This window comes from Tinamus guttatus, unplaced genomic scaffold (assembly GCF_059628265.1).
Source record: "Tinamus guttatus ecotype Peru unplaced genomic scaffold, ASM5962826v1 Tinamus_guttatus_pri_ptg000301l, whole genome shotgun sequence".
NCBI lineage: Eukaryota > Metazoa > Chordata > Aves > Tinamiformes > Tinamidae > Tinamus > Tinamus guttatus.
Genome location: NW_028288835.1, coordinates 4,488,007 through 4,500,225, shown reverse-complemented (window position 1 = coordinate 4,500,225; position 12,219 = coordinate 4,488,007). Strand labels below are relative to the sequence as shown.

At 41.0% G+C, this 12,219-nt stretch overlaps 2 protein-coding genes across 3 annotated transcripts in view; one reads left to right on the top strand and one right to left on the bottom strand.

The window, feature by feature from the left end:
* Positions 1-9,211, bottom strand: part of CLCN3 (Cl-/H+ antiporter 3) — a 52,506-nt gene extending 43,295 nt beyond the window's left edge. For both annotated transcript variants that reach the window (XM_088528123.1, XM_088528125.1), the window contains exon 1: positions 9,086-9,211. The gene's annotated coding sequence lies outside the window, so the exon portion shown is untranslated. The remainder of the gene's footprint in view (positions 1-9,085) is intronic.
* Positions 9,212-11,728: 2,517 nt separating this feature from the next.
* Positions 11,729-12,219, top strand: part of NEK1 (NIMA related kinase 1) — a 39,943-nt gene continuing 39,452 nt past the window's right edge. The window contains exons 1-2 of the mRNA XM_088528118.1: positions 11,729-11,784; positions 12,019-12,167. Coding sequence (XP_088384244.1) covers positions 12,051-12,167 — 117 coding nt within the window. The 5' untranslated portion in view covers positions 11,729-11,784; positions 12,019-12,050. The remainder of the gene's footprint in view (positions 11,785-12,018; positions 12,168-12,219) is intronic.

The following is a 12,219-nucleotide window of genomic DNA, read 5'->3' as shown; positions in this document are numbered from 1 at the left end:
ACAGTGAGGACAGAGGAAGATTGGTCTGAAAAAGTTCAAAATATCGGAAAGATACTATCTGAGCACCAGCCAAACCAGATGTCCTGGGAGGGACAGAGAGATGGAGGGCAAAATCTAAGCAGCTGCTTGCTGCAGCAAGTTATTTCAGTAACAAACTTTTTCTCAGCTTGGATTACTGCACAAATCCAGAGAGATTGCAAAGGCTAGATAAGAACATGAAAAATGCTAGATTTTATGTTTCTAGCAAGTACCATAACTTTGACCCAGAGTCCAGTTCAGATACTTTTGCAGCAAACAGCCGCTCGAAAACCCTTTAGATGTTTTTTGAAAAAAAGGGAGGATGGTGAAGCAATGCACTGCAAGAATAAAGAAAGGAAATCTATAAAATAAGTGGGGATTTTTGGCACACAGAAGGACTTTGGCTCAATACATATACCCAGGTCTCCTATGAAGGGACTGCAGGTGCACCTAACCCTCCATGCTTTCACTACTGACTTATTTCCAGGACATTTTGGACCATCAAAACTCTTCTACGAAGCAGGTTAACAGAAAAGCCTGACACAATTACAACCAAAAACGCAGACAGCTAATTAAAACCAGATGTCTTCTCTGTTATAGCTGGGAACAAAGCAGTAAGCACACACACAAGCATACCAAATTGTGCAAAATCAAATACAAAGCAGGCCCTGCCTGTACTGCACTGACAACAGCACAGGAACAGCTACAGTTATAACAGAAGAGGTGTTTAAGGCTGTTACCGGTTTCTGCACAGTTTGGTACCCCAAGCATCTTCTGCTCCCAAATACAAGCCACCCTGCTCGTCTTTCAGGCTCTGAACGGCAGCTCAGAGAAGCGGGTCAGCTGAGGGAACCAGCTGAGGGGATCACGTCCAGTTCCATGCCCCTGCAGGCAGCAGCAGCAAAAAGGGCCTGACAACGTCCTGTACATCAGAGCTGAGCAGTTCATCAGTCTGCAATATGTGCTCTGTTGCCCTATGGAAATAGGAAAGGCCATGGAGCACAGTGTTGAAAATCTACCTTGTGAAAAGAAAAGCTTTTCTCTAAACCAAGAAGAGTGCTGACAGACACAAAAATTAACACTTTGTTTGGTATTCAAGACTAATATCCAAGAGCCAAAAGGCAGCCATCTGTCCTGCAACTTGCACATTTATTTCTGCAAAGCCTGCAAAAGGACAGTACCTATAATATTATGCAAATATTATAAAAAACACAGAGCCTATGAAATTCACCAAGCAACTCAGCATACTAGGATTTCCTAAAGCTGGCAATGCTAGCTTTGAACAGGAATGTGCTCTATATTAGAGCAGTGTAATGATAGCAGTAGAGGACTTATTTGCTGAAAAAAATCCAGGAAAAAAAAAAAGCCAGGATTGCAACGGTCTTAACTTGCGAGAACCTTAAAAAGCAATACTTGTTATAACACAGTTGGAAACTCTAATCGCGAGTCTTATTTTAACAAGCTATATAAAAACGCCATAGACTTTAAGAATAGACAAAGAATGACATGATAAAGACATTCCCCATACACGCACTTCAAAGGTTTACAAACACCCCATTTGTGAGTCAGAATTACCGTCTGAAAGAAGGCAGCAGTCAAGAACTTCCTTGAACTCTTAAATCCAAACTCGCTACAAGTGTTGTCAGCCTTTTTCTTTTTAATAAGCATGTCCTTCAAGAACTCCTCCTGCACTTAGGAATAAGCTTTTTACAAAACTCTTAATCCAAATGCCAAGTTTGTCTACTCTCATGGGGATTACATTCCCACTTTCATTCTGGATACGAAGAAAAGCAAAATCAATCATTCAGAACAGGTCTGCAGCTTCTTTTCCTGAATGAAGCTAGATAAAGCTCGATAAGCTAGATAAAGTTTTTGTCTATCCTATTTCCAAAGCTTCAATATTTCAGTTTAATTTAAAATCTTGTGCCTTGTAAGAAAGCACTTTTGAAGAAGGTGGGAAGGAAACAAAAAAAACAAAACCACACAACATCAAGACAACTTCCAATTTGAAAACACTGACACATTTGGTTTTCTTGATTGGATGAGTCAAATTTCAATATTGCCAAATCAAAACACTCTAGTATGTTGAATAGGTTTAGCTTTGTAAATGACTTTTACAGTCAAACATATCAGTTCTGTTATAAACTTCACCTGATGATTCCAAAAAAAAAGGCCTATATTAAGCACATGGATCTTTACCATGTCTCAACAACACTTTAAAAATAAAATGTCCCATCACTTGCGTAATGAAATCTATTATTTAATTTCAGCAGCAGAGGCACCTCAAGATCTTCTCCTCACATGCTGGCCAAATGGTATTCAGAAATTTTTATTACCATTAGACTTACTCACTTTACATTAAGATCGGTGCTGTTCAACAAAAACGAAAAAGTTTATAGAGAAGCATGACACTTGAAATAAAATGTCAAGATCATAAGAGGAAAAAAAAAAAAAAAAAAGCACATCTCACCTCCATTTACTTATTATGCCTACCACATGAAAATAGTTGAAAACATCTCTAATATCATTTACCTTCTAAACTTCAGATTAGGAAAAAGAAAGAATTAAGAGGAATTTCCCATTGTAATTTTTAGATCACTAAGACAGCATTTCTTCATAAAAAGGCCCCAAACCCTACAATTCTCATGTTACTTTGAAGACTAGGAAAGAGATGAGAGAAACAGCAGTTTCCCTCAATTTTCCCAAGGCAGACTAGCCCACCAAAATTAAAGATACTCAAGATAATCTGATGCAAACTAGGGAATACCTGTTTTAATCTCATGAAAACATAAGGATAAAATGATCCTTCTTTCTAACATCCAAGAAAAAAGAAAATCTTAAACTAACTTAATAGACCTCAGGATCAGAACTTCTATTATAGCTATTTAATGACCAAAGCACAAGGATATCAGTCCATTTTTATATCACATCTAAAATATACAGTATTGCCACAAAGGAGTACAGCCAGCTAACTGAAGTTACTTGAATTTAAAAACATAAATACCACCTAAGTGAGTTTATGTAGTAGGCACTCCGGGAATAGGAGAGGAAAAGCTGATTTCCAAAAATATATGTAAAGATCTACTGTATTTTCAATACACATATTCAAGCATTCTTCAGACAGAAAGAAAACAAGGACAAGTACATAAACACACAGTGAGACAAAACTATATGAAAAAATAATACTTGTAAAGCATATGGATATTCTCTTAATTTTAAACTGCAATTAGAAAAGAGTATTCAGACCTACTTTCTACATTCTACTGAATCCCATCATTCTCAGTTATGAGAGCTTAATATAGTAAAGGTGAAAAGTTCTCACTTTTCTTATACATACCAATACAGAATACCACCCACTCTATCTGGTCTTCACAAAAACAGAGTCAACACCACTCATTTGTGATACTTGATACTGCTTTCTTATGACCCAAACTTCAAAAAAAAAAAAAAACAATCAAAAAAAAAGAAAAACAGAGCTACCAGCCTAATTACAGAGTACTATGACTGAACTCATGCTTCTAGTCATATGACTTCAAACATGAGGGTTATTGACTCTAGCTTTCATGAAATATTTGAAGTTACATCAGCTCTGCTCTCTAAAATGCCTTAACCATTAAGGCAGTGCACAGTTGTGGCAGCAGAAGGGTTTTACATTCCCAACTTGGATTTGATTTTACTAAGATAATCTGACTCCTTGATGCATTAGAAATGGCACTGCTAGCAGTGTTAAAGAGGAGCCCTCCCACACAGGCAGAGCTGTAAGCAGCTGAATGAGGTGACTAAGATCTTTTAGATTTTGAAGTGGGGGCAGAGGCTGTAGAAACACCCCTCAAAACCAAAAAGCATAAACTGAGATTAAGTATAAAAACAAATATTAGCCAAAGGCTTAAGATTGATTGGTAAGCATTGATCCTTAGCTGAAACATGGTGAACAAACTGCACCCAGTGCTGCCACTTTAACGCTAATGGTCAATACATGTATAGCAGCAGTTTTTAAACTAATAGGTTAGCCACTACAGCTGCAAGGATTGTGTCCAGGAAAGAAAAGAGGGAGAGTTCCCGTAGCAAAAAATCAGCTTACAAAAAAACACTTCAGTTCCATTTGTGACCAGATTCAGAAAAGAACACCACAAATTCCTTAAGACAAACAAAAGGTAAAGCCCAAAGACTTTTTCTCAAGGATCAGAAGAGTTGATACTGTAGGTGCTATTGGAGATGGAAGTTCTTTGAAATACAGTACAAACTACCATTGCTTGTGATATCATGTGGGGTTCTCTGGTGGTTCCCATTTACTTAACTCTCTCTGGAAGCATGCCTTCCCCCACCACTAATTTTCAAACTTAAAAGCAGCGAAGACTATACCAACTAATGAGGGATCCATTCTCCATACTCTCATTAGAAATAGGAAATATTTAGTTACCCCCAAAAAGCATTGCTGTTCTTGGTATGCCCAGCAGATGCTATTTGTAGAGCTGTTCATACTTCAAGGCTGAGAAGCCCCAGCAATAGCCTCCCTGTCAATTCCCTTGGGCAGACACTTTAAGGCAACAATGCAAGGAAGGATTGAAGCAATCTGTAATTAATAGCTGGATATGGTGCTTGCCTCACCTTTGCCTTTAAGTAGCTACAAAGAGAGAAATAGCACCCCTGTTTCTGCAGGAATAGCATCTCCACATGCTACTGATTACCAATTTGGTCTGCTCCCAAGTTTGGGGGGGAGGAAAGCTGTGGAACTCATTAACAAATTGACAAATACAATTTAACACTGGTTCTGTTCTTTGTTTCCAGCTTAACAGGAGGTGGGCAAGAGAAGGGAAGGAAGGGGAATTAAAGCCCCAGGTATGCAGACACTTCCAAAAGTGAACTACGTACTGAAGCACAAGTGGTTTAACACTTTTGAATGCATTGTGCATTGCAACTTCCCTCATTTATATATTTTCCTGTCCATCTGTAAAAGGCTCACAAGCAAATACAACTTCTAAAATTGCGCCTACTTTGTCAGGCTTTAGAAATGGCACACAAACTTCTTACAGGGTATTTTAGGGGGGAAAAAATATGTTTCTTTTGAGATCTTTGGTTTTGAAAATTATGGAAAATTGATTAAATAATACTTTACTGTAAGGCTTCTCTCATTAACAGAGTACAAAAGTCAGTTATATTAAGCATATGTTATGCACCCACAAAGACCAGATCTGTTCACTTTTTTTTTTTTTTTAGTTAGAGAGGAATAAATGTTGAGATTTTTTGATAATAAACAACAGGAATATTCAGGGTTCAAATGGTTGAGTCTCAAGTATTCTGCAGACTTACAAGCATTGACAGGAATTTTAAGAGGATATTAAGTAGATCTGTAGGCTGATCTGTTTATGCCATTTGATTCCCCTGTTATACTAGCTCTCTTTGGAAATTTGCGGATTCCCATTTTCAGAACCAAAAAGTGATAAAGTTTGGGAACACATGAACTAGTTCATGGTCTTTTGGTGGTGGTAGTTTTTGGATGGTCTGGGGTAGCGGGAGGAGGAGAAAAGACATGCACACAGGAAAAATTAATAATGGAAATCACTGCAGAAGATCTGCAGTAGATTAAGAACTACAGATAAACATCAAAACTCAACAAATCTGACAGAGAATACTAATTTGGAAATAAAGGTGGAATGAACTGAAACACAAACTTATCTTTCAGATGAACAAGTATGTGAATTAACTCACAGAGTGTCAAAACATTAAGTCACCTCAGTAGCTTTATCTGCAACTTAAATGTATTGCTGAAGTGAACTTACATTTTTACCATCTCAACTGCCAAATGTTTCTTCATTATACTGTATTATGGTGTAAATACTCAATATGCAAGTACTTTTTCATTCATTAACTTTTAAAAAGATATTTATCAAAACCTACCAAGAAAGTAAGAAAAAAACAACAGTGCAAGTTTGAGATCTGTGCTTTAAGACAGAACTTATTTAACTTACTCATTCACTATTCTTCCTTTCCCTCTCAAAGTGAACATGGAATGTACATCTGTAACTAGAAAGCATAATAAAAAAGCAAACCAAAAAAGAAAAAGCTTGCCTAGCAAGTTTGAGGGGAAAGAATATATTAGATTCCCTGCCCATCGTTTAAAATAACAGTAGCAATAATGGCAACCTCCAACTATAAACTCTTATCTTCCTACTCATTTCCAGGCACACACATTCAGCATTTCCTACGTAATACAAATATGTAAGGATGCCCTATGCACAAGCAGATTTGCAGCTACTTCAAGTTCTCCAACTGGGATCCTTTCTATTATGAAGTAGCAGAAACAATCTGCCAACTTTGTCTCCTTTTGAGTGTTTTGGCCTTAAGGGCAGCCATTATCTCAAACTGTTACTTTGTTTTCCATGTTTTGACCTTTCAAAGCAGAATAGACCTCTTTAAAGCAGAACACTATGTACATTTCAGCCTGCTTTAGTCTCTTACCAGAATCTATTTACATGAGTGCTGTTTTTTGATAAACATGATTCTCACAGACTACCTTTTATAAAGGCTCCCAATACTCAAAAATAAGTTGCACATTAGCTACAGAAAATTTAGGTGTATGAAGTCTAGCATTCTGACTACCTTCATCACATGTTTTCAAATCCTGCTATACAAACAAGCACAAAGGAGCACAGCATCACTTAGTCCGGCGCTACAGTCTTCACACTCACGAGCACAGGCAAAGAGATGGCCTGATGTGTCCACAGCTTCAGGATGTCAGCCAACACGGAATCTGCCCTTTCAGGTTCCAACAAGAGATCGATGCAGGGAACACACATTTGGGAATCTGCATTCAGAGCACTCAGATATAAAGTATCTGGGGGAAGATGAGCAGGGAGAATGTACAGCAGGCTGATATGCACATGACTGCTGCCACTGCTAACCCAACTCAGAGATTACTTGGGTACTGTTGCAAGCAATGAGATAAAGACATAAACACAGAACTCTTAAAAGTATGAAGAACAGAGAAGACAAAAGAATTTATTCCATGAAAGAAAAGAACATATACTACATAGCCAGATCCAGCTGTTCACTGAGTTATCTCTTTCAGATTGCTGAAACAACAGTTCATGACAAATATTAGGCGTAGAAAAGAGCACAGGAGAAAGCACGAACTTGATTGTAGGAGCAGAGATTGACAAATCTGCAAAAACTTTCCTCACCGAAATCTGATTAACCTTGTCCTTATTACATGCCTTTTTTTTTAATAGTTTTATTGGGAAGAGACTTACTGCAGGATAACTTCTAACAAACACATATGACTGACAAAGTCAATGCCTTTTTAGAAACAATACAATTGTTACATTAATACACCTTATGCAGAGCGTTTGTTATCACTAGGTAAAGAATTTGTAGAAACGATATACCAACAGTAAACAGAAGCACACAAAATACAAACTCCATTTTGCCTAGTGCTATACAACTCGACGTTTTATATAGAAGATACAGAAAGATGAAAAGTCATTTGGCTTTAAAGTACAAATTCCACACTAACTCCAGTTGGACATGGTCCCAACTAGCCCAGGCACATGTCTTCCTAGAGCATTACTGTTTCCAAATGGGTTAGTTCAGACTGCAGAGCAAGATCACACCTATTTCCCAACCATAGGCTCAAGATACCACATTTAAAGCTGTTCACCGGTCTAATACATAGGAACATACTCTACTTTACACAGGTAACTGTCCTACAGAACATGAACAATTTTTGAAAATCTTATGTTAGAACATTCTTCTGTTTCTTCCAAAAAAACAAACAAACAAACAAAAATCCCACAGCGTTGATAACTATCTGCTTTCAAATCTGTCATATCAAGACTCTTCCCACTCAAGTAGCTGTTCTGCAAAAAGACCTCTATGTTGCCAAGGGATACAGAACAAAAAAGCCATAACATTTGTACTAAAAAGAAAGGCAAGCGAAAACAAAAAGCATCAATACATCTGATGTTTCAATAAGCATGAATTTATTTTGCCTTTACAAACTCTGTACCATGAATTCCAGAGGTCCCACAAGCTGATTAAGAACTTCTGAATACCAAACTGCAAATGATTATCAGATTGATATATATTTCCTGAAGTGTTTTACCTGTCTATTCTAACACAATTTAGCCCCTAAATTATTCCAAATTTTATTTTTAGGCTCTGTTTAGGCTCTGTTTTACCTAATTCCGCACTCTCAAGCGTGACACAGCAAATTTATTATTCAATACTGAATATTTCAGTACTAGCATTTGATATTAACCTTTTCCACTGACATACCTACAGCTGTTCATTAGCTGAGGAATGATATCTAGTTGTCCCATGAGCTTCCCTTTTTCTGGCTACCCAGATAGCTGAAAAAATACAAAATAGCCCAACCCATCTCTAGTTTTCACCTCAGATGACCTATACGTTCTTCATTTAACTGGGAGCCTCTAAGAACAACCCTCTCTCTTGCCTGCCTGAAACTTTAACAACCAAACCTGTGAGTCAGCACCAAACAAGCAGAATACTTTTAGCACTGCCTACGTGAGACCTACTCTGTGGCCCCTAAAGCTTTCTAAGACAGAGAACCACTACATTTTTTTCTGAGAGCAGAAAGCGACTGCTGCTTAACAAAAACTAAACGGGGTGGCAAGCCATTTTTAAAACCTTTTCTGGTAAGGACCGGGGATGCCTGAGAAGTAGTTTACAGACTTCCCACCCAGTCCCCTTACCAAGGCAGAATCTAAGCCATAGGAATAAAGAATTATAACCAGAAAAGCAAGCTCCAAATACCCTATTTAAGTTACTGGGGGCATTTTATGCACGCTCACTATGCGCTGTGTTTAAAAAAAAAAAAAAAAAAAAAAAAAAAAAAAAAGGAATGAAAATAGGAAACCTCCCCCTATCGCTGGGCGGTTCGGTGTGTGTTTGGGGCAGATAAGGCCTAGGGCGCGAACCGAGCGCCATGACCGCTCCCGGGGCCCGGTGCGGGCAGGACGTGCAGGCCCCCCGCGCCGCGGCCCGGCCCGGCCGCAGCGGGCAGGCCGGAGCGCAGGAGCGCGGCCCGCCGCGGCCCCCGCCGCCTCACCTGTGCGGGTGGCGCCGCCTGCTGCCCTCCGGGAGGCGCTCACGCATCGTCCCGCGGCGGCGCCGAGCGGGGCGGGACGCGCGGGCCCCGGCTCGGCCCCGGCCCAACGCTCGCCCCGGCACCGGCACCGCCCCCTCGGCCCTGAGGGCAAGGGCGGGGCTTCCTGCCACGCGCGCGCGTCGCCACTTCCGCTTCCGGCGGAGTGGCGGTTTCTCCCTTCCCCGCGCCGAGGGGAGCGGTTATGCGCGTGCCCCGCCGCAGTGGCGGGGCTTCCCGTCTCGGGAACGTGTTTGTGCGCAGCATGGCGGGCCCGCGTGAGTTCTGTCTTAATAAACTTATTTTGGTCCTAAGTTTCGTCCGTGGCCACCTCCGGAAATTCGTTCCGAAGGGGGGGAAAAAAAAAAAATCTGTGGAAGGGAACCACGAAAGGCAGGGCCCGCCGCCCAGTTACATTGAGCCACGAAGGCTCTCAGGACAGTTTCAGTTGTCGCCGCCGCCAGCCCCTACAGCACTCGTTAGCCCCCCGCAGCGCGTTGCCCTTTGCCGCCCTGCGTTAACGCGTTCCAACGGGAACCGGCCGCGCATGCGCGGAGCGCCCCCCGCGTTGCCAGGGTGAGGCGCCGCTACGCGCGCAGGGCGGTGCCTCGCCTCCCGCCGCGGACCAATAGGAGCCGCGCTGGGGAGGTGCTCTGAGCCAATGGGCGCGCGGAAGGGGCGGGCCCTGTGGCAGGCGTGAGGCTCCGGTTTGAGCGGGCGCCGCACCGGCGGGCGCGGCGCGAGGTGAGCGGGGGCGGGCGCGGGCCGTGGCGGGCGCTGCCGTCGCCGCCGTTCTGCGCAGCGCCAACGTGACGGTGGTGCTGCGGGGCGGTTCCTCGCAACTGATTCCCTGGTCGCGCCTCTCGCCCTGCTGCCGATCTGGCCGTGACGGGGGGCGGCCCGGCCCGGCTCGGCTCGGCCCGGCTGGGGGCAGCGCAGCGGCCTGGCCCCCTGTAACGGTCTGCGCCCGGCCTGGGGTTTTTCCCTAGCGCCGTGGCCTTCTCCTTACGCAGCGGTCGCCGTGCGCCGTGGGGGTGAATGGTGCCTCGGCGCACAAGTCTCCCTCATCCCCAGTTGGGGAAGCGACCTTCTCACCTAGGGCTTGGAAAGCCTCCGCCCTGGCAGCATTGAAGTCCTTTCTCCAGGCTCTTGTTTCGCGTGCCACAGGTAAAAATAAGCAGGCTCGCTAGGGCAAACCTGTATCTTTACTCTGACTTAGCTGTAGCCCAGCCACAGGCTCCTGGCTGATAGTTTATATTTGTGTGCAGCAGTCACCCCAAGTTACATTTAGGACTGCTGGTTTAGCTTTAGTACAGCACAGCTGGTTTGGTAAATGATAAAGCAGTAGCAAGGGAGCTTGATTCAAAGCACCCGAAGTGAGAATAAGATCCCAGCCGGTATGTTTTACTATTGCTCAAAAGGTAATATTGATGTTAATGTAAAATCCTTTTTTTCTGTCGTTTTAGTGGCAGCTTAACACGTCTACTGTTTTGATGTGTTTTCAAGAGAAAAACAAACTACAGTTCTATCTTACTTTTTTCTTTCCAAGTAGTTATGCCTAGTCATCTTTTACTCTCATCTTTTGTTCTGTGCAAAAGGTTACTTCAGCTCTCCTGGGCCTTCTTTTTGGTGTTTTGGTCTGCTTCCCATGGTATATAGGGCTTTTATGTTCTCGAGCATTTTCAGCAAAACTCCTTGTCTGTTGCTTGGTCATTTTTTTGACTGACAAAAAGATGATTCTAAAGCAGTGAGACAAGCCTTGCCTGAGGTGTGTGAGCATGAGGTAGTAAGGCCTTTTCCTGGAGAGAAGCAATGCACAGCAAAGAATGAGCACTGTTAGTACTCTTAAGTGAGGTTTGAGCTGAGAAGCTTTTAGTTTTTTTCAACTGAAAGTCCTCAGGAAATAAAAGTTTTTTCTGCTCTAGGAAAGATGACCTATTAACCCAGCAATGATTTTTTTCCTCTTTTTACGGCCAATTCTTTTCACTGTTTTAATGTTGACCTTTAGCTTTGAGTGATTTGCAAATCTGGGGAGAAAACTTTATTTATTTATTTACAGATCTTATTGCAATTTCCGTACGTTGATTATTTATATTTTTTCATTTACTTTACCAAATGCATAACTGAAACTTTTGTTTCATCAAGATAAAAAACGTCTGTCAAAAAAAGAGAAGAAATTAGTTTGATATAGTTTACTTATGTTAAATTCACTTCAGGTTTTGTCATACTCAGTATTTCCCTCAATGCTTGATTATTTCCTCTCTTAAGCTTTTTCTGGTCTCATATTACCAAGTTATTTATTAATATAGTACTTGAAACACAACCCGTGTTCAGCTAAGTAATGGTGCTTAATCTTAAAAACTTCTAGTCTAACTGGTCAGATAATGCAGTAGAAATACTGATTTTTCTCGATTTTGTAAAGACTACTTTCTGTGTGGTATGAAAAAAAAATCAGTAAAAATAGTCATGCCTTTTTGTGTTAAATAATAATTTTATAGTTGATTGGAAATTTCTTGACTTTAGTCTGATTTTTGGTTCATTAGAGTGACTGACTTTCAAAATCTAGTGCGCTTTAAGATCACCCTATTTAGTGTTTTTTAAGAATAGATATACAGATATAAAGTTGAATGAAAGATTACTAACCACATGCTGTTACTGTCAAGGTGAAAACTTTTTTTGCAGTGCAGTCGTTTTCTACATGAACTAAGACAACCGAACAAAAATAAAGATGAGATTAAGAGTAGATGATTTACAGAAAGGATACTAAGCAGGTAATGTAGTCAAAGAGATAAATGGGTTAACATTTTAAGATATTTTAAGACATTTAAATGTAACATGAACTGACAGGCTGAAAGACTAAGTACAGCTGACTATACTTGTTTTGTGTTTTCTATTAGTGCTCAAGTAAGAATGCCTTAAGCAGATAACTATGGATAAATATATTAAAGTGCGGAAGATTGGAGAAGGATCCTTTGGGAAAGCAATTCTGGTCAAAGCAAAAGAAAATGGCCAGCAGTATGTTATTAAAGAAATAAACATCTCTAAGGTGAGTGATTACTATCATTAAGTACTGGTCCTTTGGTTTGTTTGTTATTTGT